We start from the raw sequence: 14,053 nt of genomic DNA, 5'->3' as shown, positions 1-14,053 counted from the left end.
CACAATTATTACCACCTACAGAGAAGTAATTTACAGTACTCATTTAGGACAAAACTTGTTTGTGAAGGAATATTCTTGGTGAGCTGGTTTATAAAAAGCAAAGACTCCATCAGAGACGAACCACAATCCACCCTCCATAGCTCATATCTTGTAAACCTCAAATTGCTGATATTCTTAAATAGTTACTCTTCTGGAATCAACTGTATTGCAATCTTCATCCCTGTATACTGTTTATAACAGAGAATATATTGATAGTTATAGGCTCCATGAAATACAGCGTTCTTTGGGGTGCAATTAATATTGTGGCAGAATTAGTGATTATTAAAGAAAGGACATTCCTTACAGATTAAATTACCAGCTATGAGAAGCAAGAAGAAAGGAGATAGTGTACATAGATTAGGACATGCAGTAGCTTGTATTAATTATCTGGCTTGCCTGTAATTGACCAGCCTTCTCCAATCTACTATTTTTTAGACATGTTAGAACTTCAATTTCTAGAATTCCTTGCTTGTGAGGCCAACTGCCCCATGGCCTGATATAATAAGCATATCTAAATGGACTTTTAAAAAGCCAACAGGGAAGGGTTATTTTGGGGGGGGGGGGAATAGTCCAGAGAGCATCAAATTGAAGAAGATGCAGTGGATAGATGCAGTTTGGTTAGCTCTTTCTTCCATTCTAGCATTACATAAGCTAGAAAGAATAAAGCTGTTGTTTAATTATGGCCATAGTTAAGTTTGGATAGAATTTTACCTAGAATCATTACCTCAAAATCCTGAAAGAACCCATTATTTGAGTTTGCTGTCCTTGTCTCATAATATTGTCTAAAACTTTGCAGAGGGATTGGCCGATGGGTATTCCTGCAAGGAATTAAAAAATGCTCAGAGAGCAATGAAACAGGACACGTGCTATGCAGACATCTTAGATGTCACATGGCTGACATAACCAACATATACAATAAGCTAGATAGAATTCATGTTTCTTTTAGTTAATTCCTAAGCTATCATATACACTACTTGTTTTGCAATAGAATCAAAATTAATTGGATTTTATTGCAATGCCAGAGAGTTTAGTTCCCTAGATGTTCACAAGTTGTTTTTACTTGGAATTTACTATAGCTGTGGACTTCAATATTCAGTTATACTTTTTATGATAGTAAAAGTAGTAATATCTGTTATCTCAAAGCTTTGGCTATGCTAGAAAATAATGGTTAGGTATTGATTGCTTAGCCCTGTTTTAAGGATATAGTTTAAGAATCCTCTTGTGGGACAAGATATCGAAAGAAAATCAAATGCTGTTTCTAACTTCCTAAAGTTGACCTGGAGATAATTTTTCATAGCAAATCAAACCTATGAGCAGAGCTCTGAGAATGTCACAATTGTTTCTTTCATAAAAACATTGGCGTATCTATTCTACAACATCTAATATCTGTCTTAAGTGAATAGAAAGATGAGCATTGCTTCACCTACCTGAGACTGTAGATAGACATTTCTTGAGGTATATTACCCTTTTCTATTCTGAAATCAAAACACGGAAATTGCTATTATTTTGGTAAAGAGGTATGTCTTTCCAAATGTACTTCAACTCACTCACTCACTCACTCACTCACTCTCCCTCCCTCCTACCCTTCTCTCTCTCTCTCTCTCTCTCTCTCCCTGTCTTCCTTTCTGCAACAGTTCATAACTGCATTTTGATAGACTCTTGTTGAGCCATTTTTCTTACCTTGTGGTGCCATTCAACTATCTCTTATATCATGGAATAGAACATGCACATTTAGCTAAATCAGCTATCTAAAAAAATCTAAGCTAGGACCATTTTTATACTAATTCCACTCACTTCTCATGCCCAGCTCAAAAGTAGATAATCCTATATTTTATTGTTTTATTTTGTTTTATTACCTTCTTTTTCTTAAATGTTTCCAATAAACCCATACAGAAATGGCTGTGACTGTCACAAGGAATCCCATAATGATTCCAGCCACAACTGGGGCAGGCAGAGTTGCAGAATCTGCTGAAGCAGCTGCTGCTAGATATCAAAACAAGGAAAAATTACATTTGTATAAAGTGATTTTCTCTCAGGCCCAGAAAAAAATAATACTGTCAAAATAATTTGTAGTGTAATTTGATTAGAAAGCACTAATATAGCATTATCATTACAGTACTGTCCTAGAAGGAAAGACAAATGATTGGACATAAGAACAATTCCATATCCCATATAGTAGAATAGAATAACAGTAGTATTCAGATATCAAACAATCGATCAACCATTATTACGGTCAAAGACGAACAGTCTGATATAGTTTGATTGGGAAGACATGATGCTGGAAGATACTGTGTGAACTGAACAATGCATACTTGGTACAGGATGGGTACAGAGAAGAAGTGGGGGGTTGTACATGCACTTGCACAGATGTAATCTGGAAATGTCGCTGAGTGAACTGTGTGGCCCACAGAGCCAAAAGATTTTCCAGCAATATTGTTCCTACAAGGCCTGTTCAGAAGAGATACCTACAAGAACATTCAAGACAAGTAAGAGCCCCTTATTTAGGATTGTACCAGGGCTCCAAAACATAGTTATTTCTCTAGTCTTATCACACCCACAGCTAGCCACCTAGCAGCCCTCCAGCAAGAATAAATACATTATTCTATGCTGGAAGGATGATCCACACAATCATCTGGACAGCTGCTGTGAGGAATATTTTAGGCATCTGGCAGATAAAGTTACATGGATTCTCTTGGAATTGGACTTTGACTGGGCAGGTCCTGTTGAAGTGATGGAAGCAAGCTTTATTTGGTTAATGGCAACTCCAATGTACATCCCTTCTGTATGTAGGGGATGAGTAGGCTGAACCTGAAGGTGGAGTCAAATTTTGGACTTGTGCTCCCACAAGAGACCCAAGTCCAGCACCCATGAATTCTGTTCACCCTTGTCTAGCATTAATTTGGTTTGACCATTAGTAGATCAGATTTTTGTGAATAGGTAGCATATAATAAACTTTTAGTGTTTTGAACTCAATTCCTGTTCCTGATTACTTGCACCTGATACTATATATCCTACGTGGCAGTAATATGGAAACTTATTTCTGGATTGACATGCAAAAGATTGGACAATTGGTAATTTAATGAGATAATTTAACATATTTCTTTGAATATTTGGGAGGAGAAACCCTAATGAAATTAGATAGAAAGTAGACATCTATTTAATCCAAAATCTAACCAAAAAATACAACTTACCTGAGAATGCTGTGAAGGACACTTTTGGAGTCTGTTGGCTGTATTTAGTGAAAGCAGCAATGCTGAACCTATAGAAACATTGAAATAAAACTTCTGATGATTCTGTTTACTGACTTACACTTTCAGTAATTTGTTGCATTTATATCATCCCCAGCTCTCCAAAGAGTTCAACCATTGGACATGCTTCTCTCATATTTATACTTTTACTCTCACAAAAATCTAGGAGATGGATGGGACTAGTATGACTGTTAAATACTTTCAGTAAGGAAATAGGTTAGTTTCAAACTCCCTAAAGATTTCTAGGTGATGACCAATTAAAATGAAATGAACCTCTAGTATTTTACAGCATGATTTTTCTTACATGCCTACCTGTACTGTGTATTTGTTTTCAGCTTTCCATTGCAAGTTGCTCGGGAGTGGCTGCAATCTTCTCCACCCACAGACACTGGCCAAGCCTTGAGGTTGGTGCTCTCATTAAGATGAAATGGGTTTGGCAGCAGCATAGCCAAATATGAGTCTTCCTGCCCGTAATAGTGGTCATACCATGTGTGGGAAATGATTTCTTGAGTAGGCCTTAGCACTGGAAAGACAGAAACAAGTATTGCAGCATTAAGGTCATAGGTAAATTAGGAAACCTCTCATACCAAGCAAAGCACATTGAGAGGTAGATACTTACAAGACTCATTGGTTGTGACAATAATTCCATAATACTCTATGAGACCATTTTCTTCACTGAACATATCTGGAGAAATGACAATTCTGGAACTGGCATCAAATTGTGGGAGGTCCATTTTCACAGGAGGTGGAAGAACTGCAGCAGAAAATAAGAAATGTTGTTGGAACTGATAGATGCAGAACAAAGTCTGCAACCCTTGGTACAATCAATGGTGAGAATAGAATCAATACCTTCCACAGATGTGTTGCACACGATTGTCACAGATGGGCCCTTTATGTCATTTCTGCCAACAGCATTAATTTGGATTTGATAGGAGGTATTTGTAGTCAGCTCTACCAGAGTAATATTAGTTTGGGAAACAACCAAAGCTAGTATTGGTTGTTGGAGAATTCTCTTTGGAAATGGATTCACAGTCAGCTCATAAGATTTAATGTCACTCTCAATGATTGTCCAGTTTAGAAACATACTGGTGGTGTCAGGTAGACATTGCAGGTTCTTCACATGACTGGGTTCTAGAGAGACAGGACACAATCAACTGAGAAAGTTCAAACTTATCTGTCTCTATGACAGTTAATAAATATTTGCAATACAGGAAAAAATGGGATAGAACAAATTCTGCCTAATTCACACTATTTTGTTCACAATTTTAGTGGAAGCAAAAGGCCACTGAAATCACAGATGCTTTGTACCACAGATGTATGACAATCCCGATTCTGATCATTGGAATTTGGACCATATACAGGCTTGCTTCTTAAAACTCTTAACTGATCCATCTGAGCAAGGATGAGCTGTAAAAGATTCTACAATACTTGCACAATTTAATGGAAGCTTCTTATATCCATATAAATGCCAGAGAAATTTTCTTTATTCTATATCAAAGTGAAGAAAGTATCCCTTGAATTCTCATGGATTTGAATTGCATGACTTAGCATACTGTGCTTGACAATTTGGCCTAAGGTTCTCTTCTGCTTCTTGAGCCTCAACCAATTTTATGATGTTCTAGCAGTGATCAGGATACTCCAACTAAAAGGATAAGTCTGGGGATGAAGATGGAAATATGAATATCTCCGAAAGATGAACACATACTCACCTATTGGCATTACTATCATTTCAGAACTGTCCTTATATGGTCCAGCAACACAGGTGAGTGATATAGAATAATTTCTCCCTGGAACTAGTCCCTGAAAAATATGCCGGACTTGCCACTGAGTCAAGGTGTGAAGCTGTAACAAGGTGCTATTTCCTGGATGCCACAGCTGCAGCTGGCAACGCTCAGGTTTGCTGACAGGTTTTGCCCAAGTCACAGTCAATGCAGGATTTCCCTTCTCAACCTTTACAAAGAGCTTCCTGGGAACCAATGGGTCTGGTATGTAAAAAAAAAGGGGGGGAATACAGAGTGAACAAGCTGCAAAAATAATACTGCTGATGTGACATTCTACAATGAAGCCCTAAACAATCAATCATCTCCTACTTGTTTGTAACAGAAATTGGTGCACGGTGCGCAATCATTTTTCTATAACTACACACAAAACTCAGTTGAACTGCATCATCTCCAAACCTATAACGGAAACATTGCCCAAGAATAGTTTGTCCATGAAAGACTGTTCAGAAACTATTCAGTCCAATAGGTTAAAGGAAGAGCCATGGTGGTGCAGTGGTTAGAATGAGTACTGCAGACTAACTAATTTCTTACTATCAGGTGTTTGATTCTGACCGACTCTAGATTGACTCGACTTCCATCCTTCTGAGATCAGAAAAATGAGGACCCAGGTTGTTGGAGGGCAAGATGCTGACTCTATAAACCACTTAGAGAGATCCGTGAAGCACTATGAAGTGGTATATAAGTCTAAATGCTATTGTTATTGCTGTTGCTATTTTTAAAACAAACATGTTACAACTTTTAAGATATCAGGCTTTTTTAACAAAGATGTTCACATCGTCTTTAAAGACTTAAGTCAGTTCTTTTGACTTAATGATAATTTCATGAAAAACAATGGGACTTGGTGCTGTTTTACACAATATTACATTCAACCAAAACCTGTTTGATTAAATCCATTTTTACAAATCTAAATCTGTTCTTTAAAAAAGTTATTCAGTTTAAATCTTTCTTTGCAGAAATGATTAGGGGCTGTCTTTCAAAAAGTTCTCCATATTTTGTTCAGAAGCCAGAAAAAAAACAGACTCAGATACTCAGTGCCTGCACAATTTTTTCCAAATCATTTTGGATTCATTGACTGATATCAATGCTATAAATTACTAAAGCTGAATTTAACTTCAGCTGATAATCAACCATCATTACAGCATAGATGGAGAATCATTTTGGCTTTCAGGATCATAAAAGTTGGTATGTTCTGAGTTAGGGGCTCATACACTTCCATCATTCATATATTCCTGTGTATCTCTTTATCTTATTCCATCCTGATCTCTCAAGCAATTTCGAACAGAATTTTGAATTAAAATGGATAAATAAAGTAAAAAAAAACAATTCCTCCTTTCTCCTAATCACTCACTACTAAATATCAATTTTCTGTGGGGCAGCATGTGACTTTGTCAATAGGAAAACTAGACCAAATGTAGAACCAATGTAAATTGCCAAGAAGAGTTAAGACACTTTCATCATATTAGGCTTTCCATTCCTCATTCTTGAAAAGCACTTAAGGGCTGATTGTCTTCTTTCTTCCACCTTCAAAGTGGAGTACAGATAAAAGTGAGGGAGGAATTGCAGGGGACGAGGGTGAAAGAATCTGAGTTGCCTATAAATTTTAGAGATATATTGCTTGGGCAGGGGGGAGCCCTGCTTTGCTAAAGTTTGAAATATTCCACAGCAAAGCTGGTAATAAATTGACTGAACTTCAGATACAACTGACATTGGGAGATTCAGGAGCTCTGAAGTGGATTTTGAATGTGTTTAAAGTTCCTATCTGGAAATGTCCATATGTGGACAATGAAGAAACTCAGACTCACATGTCCAGTCACTGGTGTTCCCTGATGATATCCGATACGGCCCTGCTATGGAAGCAACTTCCAGCAAGTATTTACTTCCTGGGATGAGGCTTCCAAAGGTGAAATTAGTAATGTCCTTTTCTACAGATACCTTGGCTACCACAATGCCCAATGCAGCATTATAGAGTGTAAGTACATAGCCACTTTGATCTCCTGCGGGAGGTTCCCAGGTAGCACTCAGCTTGTCAGTATGTCCTTTATTTGACAGAAGCACCATGCGAGGAGGTAGAGGACCTGGGCAGAAGAGAAAGGGAAATGGAAGTTATGTGTATCAATAGGAGATACTAATTTAACAAACAAATCTGTATGAATTTATAGCTTTTTACATGATGGATGTTGCCAGCAAAGAATTACTGACACTGTTACTTAAGTGTTAGATCTTCCTTCTAGTATAACGTTAGCAGCAGCTCAGATCCCAGATGGAGAGTCAGACACAGTACTTTTTGGACATGTCAAATGTATTTGCCAGTGATTTAATGGATTCCAAACACCTGTTCTTAGATGCAGCAATTATTGATTGTATTGTAACATTCTATGATCTATTGATGATAGATTTAAATTTCATTGAGAAAGACTGAAGGCAAAAGAAGAGGATGAGATGGTTAGATAGTGTCATCAATATAATTAACATAATTTTGGGCAAACTCTGGGAGACAGTGGAGGACAGGGGGGCCTGGCACGCTATGCTCCATGAAGAGCAAGACATAACTTAGCAACTGAAGAAGAAGATTTAACTATTTCCTTTGTGTCTAGAAAAATGGATAATAGTTCAGCTATTATTTGAAGTGACTTTGTCTCCCTGAGGCCTTATTTCAGGATCATATCCCACATTGCCAAAAGAACAGAATCAGATGTTTGCTAGTTGAAACCAAGCAGAATTTTGAGGCTCCATTTCTAAATTGACCAATTTAATCAATTGACCATGGGAGCAGATGCTAATCTTCTGTATTAAAATTGCTACTGGGTTTATTAAATCTTGGGTATATTTGGCCTCCTTGATTCTAATATTTACTGATGCAAACAATTTCCTATGAAACTATGCAAGCTATGGAGATCAATATTATTCCTGATTTGACCTAAGTGAGGGAAGTGTCAGCCCTTTCAAATGAAATTCAGGACCAGTATTTCTCTTAGCTTCAGAATGACAGCATATGGCATTGCTTGGAATGAAACTGCAAATAAAACTTGTTTATTAAATTAAAAAAATCTTGCCCATATGTACACATTTTGGCCTATGTTTAAATCAGTTTCTGAATCCTGTGTTTGTTCTGGATCACAAGAGCAAGAGTAGTAAGGTGATTTATCATTTTCAAAATTACAAGAGCAATTGAAGAATCAGGGACTCACTTGCGCTGGGTTATTTTTATTCATAACAATTCTACTGTGTTTGGAATATATGGCAAAGGTGCTGTTTGAGGACTCTGATTTATTTCTTTTCTGATGAAGGATTTTTTTTACATTATTTATCTAGTAACTTCTTATGGTGGAGGAAGAAATGTGTTTTTGGGAGGGTGTTTACTGAGGTGGAAACTTACATGACCAGCCTTAGAAGAAAAAAAATGTAGTTGGGTATTTCTGAAGAGTATAGAGATTACCAAACACTCAAGAAGGGAAAATATTAGTATAACTTGTTTTTTCATTAGGATGAGGACAATGGTAATCCAAGATGTAGTTATTTGTCTTACAGACTTATCTATTTTATCTTGTAAATTCATTTTATTTTCATGTAAGAGTATAAATTGCTTTGGGGAAACCTTACTGTCTACAATTGAAGTTACACATATGAGAAGCCAATCATTATAACAAGGGGCTGTATTTTAGAATCATATATGTCAGTAATAGAGGGCAGGATGCTGTCATGATTTACTCACTTGTCCAAGCACTGAAATTCCCTGCTGAAGTCCTATGAGGTCCAGCCTTTGAGAGAATCTCAGATAAGTAATTGATTCCAGATGTCAGACCTGAGTAGGTAAAATTAGTAGCATCCCTTCCAAGATGTGCTTGTGTTACTAAAGTACTGGATCCTGTGTAGTACAGTTTCAGTTCATAGCCATCCAGTCTTCCAGAAGCTGGTGCCCAGGCCACATGCAGCCTGTTTGGGTGCCCTTCATTCCAGATTTGCACAGAGGAAGCTGGCAGAGGAGCTGTAAAGTAATTAAGAATTTGTCTGATTAAATGAGTAACAGTAATTGACATAAATGGCAGCACATAGCGGCTACAGGGCATGGGAAGGTGGTAACGATACAATAGATTCTATATGATGTGTAGTACTACTAATTATGTTTCTCTGTATATATACAAATAAAAATATTTATTAGATATGTAAGTTGTACTTCACACAAAACAGAACAGTTTACAAAACAAGACAAAAATACAAAAGATTTAAACCAGCAATCAAGAGCAATATCTTAAATCTACCAAATAGCAAACATAACTAACACTCTTATCCTGAGCAAATAGGAGAGTCTTGAACAATGGCAGAACTACAAAGTTGAGAAGGATAGGCATCAATCTTGCTTATATTTGATACTCAATTATCAATAAGACTGGTCAAAGTCATAATCAGAAAGTTGATCTATACTAAATCAAACCATTGAACCTTCCTACTCACTATTTTACTGTCAGCAGCTCTCTAGCTTTAACCTGAATCAGGTAGACTTAATCTTGAACACATACTTCTCATAGTTCATTTTCCTTTCTCCCAAAGGAAAATCACCCTGCTTTTCTCAAACTGGTATCTCTCAGTTATGTTAAACATCGACATTTATATTTACCAACCATGCTGGCTGAAGGTTATGGGAGTTGAAGTCCAATACAAGGCACCAAACTGAGACAGTGAAAGTGAAATTAACCTAACAACTGAAAATGGTAAGAACTTGCTGTAGATACCATTCTATGTGAATAAATCACCCTCTTATTTCCATCACAGTTGAAAGGATCTTGACCACATCAATATGCTAATATGTAAGCTTGCCTATCTTGTCTCCGACAGAATGCACATGAGGATTTAATGTATATCAATGTTGATAGGATTTTTGAATCTAACGGAGCAAACACATTTACAGATTAGTACTTTCTGTTATTAAGACCTAAATTTCCTTTCCTCTAATTACATACAGAAAAGGGACCAAATCAGTCAAGAAGAATAAAAACTTTGTCAACTTGGGGATATATCCAATTGTTTGATTTAGTAAACTTCAGGAAATGAAATGTGACCTAAAGATCAGTGGTCAACCATGTGGAAGAGTTGGATAAAGAAAATGGAAAATGGAAAAAAACACTGAGGAAGAGTTGGGTAAGGAAAATGATCTGGAGAATAGAGTTGATCAAATAATGTTATAGTCTCATATCTATGGGTAACAGTACAGCCTAGACTGTCAGACTCACATGTCCACTCAGCAGCAATAGTGGAGGAGGCCTCAGCATGTCCTTTCACTGAAATAACCTGCACAGCAAAATGGCTTCCTGATGGCAAATCTGTCCAAAGGAAATCCTGGACACTTGGGCCAATGACATGAATTCTCTTCATGCCTGGAGGATCCAGGCTATACAGGATCATCCTGTAGTGGTCCCGTCCTCCTGGAGGCTCAGTCCAAGATGTGTACAGCACAGATGAATTGCCCATATTGTTCAGAGTCAGGTTCACAGGAGCAGCAGGAGCTGCAATCAGAAAGAAGATTCAGTCAGAAGCTCTCTTCATGGTACAGTAATATACATGGTGGTGACACTATGAAATTTAATCATTATCTTCCAGTGTGAACAAGACTGAACTGAAGAGTAGGCAAGTCCATGCAATCTAGGATCCATCAGTATGAGAAACGTAGTCTAAAGAAATCTTTTTTTTTGCATCAGAATTCATTCACTGCGCCATATTGACAAATTCAGAGATCAATTATCAAGGTGTTGCACTTACCTGTGCAAGCTGAGCTGTTCCGGGAAGCAGAGCTGTAGGGTCCAGCCAGTGACCACACTGCGATCAGATAGCAGGTCCCAGGGGCCAGTCCCACAATTGTAACGTTGGTGCTGGCTTTCCCCACAAACATGTGGTTACTGGTATCTGTAGATCCTTCTTTCGATACAGAAACCATATAACCGTCTCTCTGCCCAGCTGGGGGCTTCCATTGCACAGATAACACTGAAGAACTGTGACTGATTACCTTCAGAGAAAGTGGCAACATGGGCACTAGAAGAAGCAGCAGAGGTGACATCAGAAAATGTTTGCTGGACAAAAATTATTAGACAAGTGCAAAGTCTCATTGGTTTTTTATTGTCCCATTAGAATAAATAAGATATAATTATAGGGCAAGAAAAAGGAAGTATTAGATAGTAATGAATACAATATGGAATGTAAATATTAACACTAGAAAAGGTAAACGTTTCATTTATTGACTTAGTGGAACTAAAGGCTAATTCCTCTTCCAGTATTGTCTTTTATGACGACTCTGGGTCATTGTAAACTACTCTGAGTGTTTAAATAATCAGGAAGAGAAGATGTAAATTTAACAATACTACAAACAGTAAATACAGGTAGTCCTCAACTTACGACCACATGATCATGGGAATGCTACAATGGTCATAAGTATGAAAAGTGGTCATAAGTCATTTTTTCAATGCTGTTGTAACTTTGAATGGTCACTAAATGAACTGTTGTAAGTCAGGGACTACCTGTAGCGGGTTGATCATGGTACAAAGAACAGAAATAATCCAAAGGATAATTATCAAAAAGTGATATTGGTTTAATCCACTTAATTTAAGATCTGTAAAGTAGAGAATAATTACTGAACATTCCCGACAGATGACTGTCTGATCTCCTCTAAAATAAGTCATTGTATGGGATAGGGATAGTACTGGTGCAAATTCAAAAGGCAAGGGAGAGAAAATATAGAACTAATGATTATCTAGCTCTGAATATCTCATTCATAATGCACCAAAATAAGGTACTGACAAGAAACAATAGCAGTTCTGCTCCTTCTGTCAAAACCAGCAATTGGAGAGGGGCCTCTTAAAAAAATATGTAGTGCCAACCTATTTCAGTCAGAATAAACAGAAAGGGAAAAAAGGCAGAAGGAACCCTACATTATACCTGTGTAGCCAATGGCTGTTTGAGAAGAAATGTAGTGAGGTCCAGCTCTGGAGACAATTTCAACACGATACCGAGTCCCTGGCACCAGATTATCTAAAGTAACCTGTGTGGTTCCATGTGGTACAGACACATTCTGTATAATGGACAGGGATTCCTCTGAATAGAGCTGTACCCAATATCCTCGTCCTCTTCCCGATTCAATCCAGCTCACAATCAGTTGCTGGGGATTTTGGCTGCCCTTCACGCTGACATTTGCCAGAGATAGAGGATCTATAGTGATAAAAAGGTTGGCACATCAGAGTCAGATTTTAGAAAAAGGCAGGCATGATGCATTAACCTCACAACAGCTGATTCACAGAACATATTCAACAGCTCTGTGACATCTTGGATTCATTCTTCTTTTCAAGGATTTGCAAAGTTGGATATATTTCAGCAGACTTTCATAATATGAATTAAATATTATCTTGATAATATAACATATGAACATGAAAAGATACTTGGCATAAGTTAATGGCAGGTAACTAAGACAGTAGAGCAGGGGTGAGTTACCTAGAGTCTCCTAGTGCAGTTTTTTGCAGTTCCGCTGACGTTATTGCAGGAAGCTGCAATTTTTTTGATGTATTTTATAAAATTCTCGGACATGGTACCAAGTGTCCCAGTCACAATGGGTATCACTGTTCCATGTTTCATTTTGATGACCAAGTCACAATATTTCACAACCTTTTTCCAGTTCTTTTTCTTTGACTCTGGTGTCTCCTGGTACAGTGATGTTAATAAATTTTTTGCTTCAGTTTTCGATAACTGTGATATCTGTGTTGTGTTGTGTTACAAATGACGGTCTGTCTGTCTGTCAGTTGTTGTTATTGTTGTTGTTATTTCTTTTATTCATTAAACATGAAACTAAGTTCAACTGAACATTTTAAAATGTATCACAAATAACATTGACTTGCGCTAATGGTTGATACGAGTTGCTGTCAGCATCCTAGGGATCAACTTATCATCATCATCATCATCATCATCATCATCATCATCATCATCATCATCACTACTACTATTCTATGGTCACCAGGAATTCTGCAAGGACATCTAAAAGGCCACAGGTTTCCTGGATCTATAGCACTTCAATCCAAAGTTTATGATATTGCCAAAATCAACCTAAAACATGTTTGTGAGCTGGTAGCAAATAAAAATATGGCCCTAATACAATTCCAGGAATAATACAGGATTAATGTTAGATTAGTTGTCTTCCATCTCCAGCAATCCGAATATTGACTGAGCCTGATAGAGGCTGTAGCTACAAACACTAGTATAGGAACTGAAGTCCAAAAGATCATAAGCATAATGATGGTCAGAATGACAGGATATAAATTCTGTATATAATTTTTAAAATTCTAAATATATATATATATATATATATATATATATATATATATATATATATATATGTATATGTATATGTATATGTATATGTATATGTATATGTATATGTATATGTATATGTATATGTATATGTATATGTATATGTATATGTATATGATGTATATGTATATGATGTATATGTATATGTGTGTGTGTTGTTTATGTGTGTGTTGTTTATATGTGTGTGTGTGTGTGTGTTTGTGTGTGTTGTATTTGTGCTGATAAATAAATAAAGGGAGACTAGTATAGATCTATTTAGCTCTCATCAACTAGCCATACCCTTACTGGGATTAGAACCTGTGCTGTATTACATTTTAGGCAGATGTGTTAACCACTGAGCCACAAGGTTCTCCTCCTTATCAGCATATATATATATATGCCTTAGATGAGGCCTTCATAGAGTTATTACAAAGGGGAAAAATTAAAATGAGCATCCAATCAATCACAGCAATTGATTGATTGTTATGTGCCATCAACTTGGTATCAACTGTTAGTGACCAGATAGATAGACCTTCTCCAATAAGATCTCTTGTCCAACCTGGCCACTCAGATCTCCCAAGATTGGACTCATCACCATCTTGCTGCTAGTCATCCTTTTCTTCTCTTTCTTTTCACATTCTCTACCATTATAAACTTTTGAAG

At 37.0% G+C, this 14,053-nt stretch overlaps 1 protein-coding gene across 1 annotated transcript in view; it reads right to left on the bottom strand.

Annotated features, from left to right (window-relative positions):
• Positions 1 to 14,053, bottom strand: part of LOC116508587 (receptor-type tyrosine-protein phosphatase V-like) — a 55,676-nt gene that overhangs the window by 22,139 nt on the left and 19,484 nt on the right. The window contains exons 10-22 of the mRNA XM_032217197.1: positions 11,993 to 12,262; positions 10,823 to 11,092; positions 10,297 to 10,569; positions 8,781 to 9,053; positions 6,871 to 7,143; positions 4,997 to 5,269; positions 4,137 to 4,418; positions 3,907 to 4,041; positions 3,600 to 3,810; positions 3,231 to 3,298; positions 1,896 to 2,022; positions 1,467 to 1,514; positions 764 to 857 (exon numbers count right to left, since the gene is read on the bottom strand). Of these exons, the coding sequence (XP_032073088.1) occupies positions 764 to 857; positions 1,467 to 1,514; positions 1,896 to 2,022; positions 3,231 to 3,298; positions 3,600 to 3,810; positions 3,907 to 4,041; positions 4,137 to 4,418; positions 4,997 to 5,269; positions 6,871 to 7,143; positions 8,781 to 9,053; positions 10,297 to 10,569; positions 10,823 to 11,092; positions 11,993 to 12,262 (2,597 nt within the window). The remainder of the gene's footprint in view (positions 1 to 763; positions 858 to 1,466; positions 1,515 to 1,895; positions 2,023 to 3,230; positions 3,299 to 3,599; positions 3,811 to 3,906; positions 4,042 to 4,136; positions 4,419 to 4,996; positions 5,270 to 6,870; positions 7,144 to 8,780; positions 9,054 to 10,296; positions 10,570 to 10,822; positions 11,093 to 11,992; positions 12,263 to 14,053) is intronic.

Source organism: Thamnophis elegans, chromosome 5 (assembly GCF_009769535.1).
Source record: "Thamnophis elegans isolate rThaEle1 chromosome 5, rThaEle1.pri, whole genome shotgun sequence".
Taxonomy (NCBI): Eukaryota; Metazoa; Chordata; class Lepidosauria; order Squamata; family Colubridae; genus Thamnophis; species Thamnophis elegans.
This window is presented reverse-complemented; position numbering and strand designations above follow the sequence as displayed.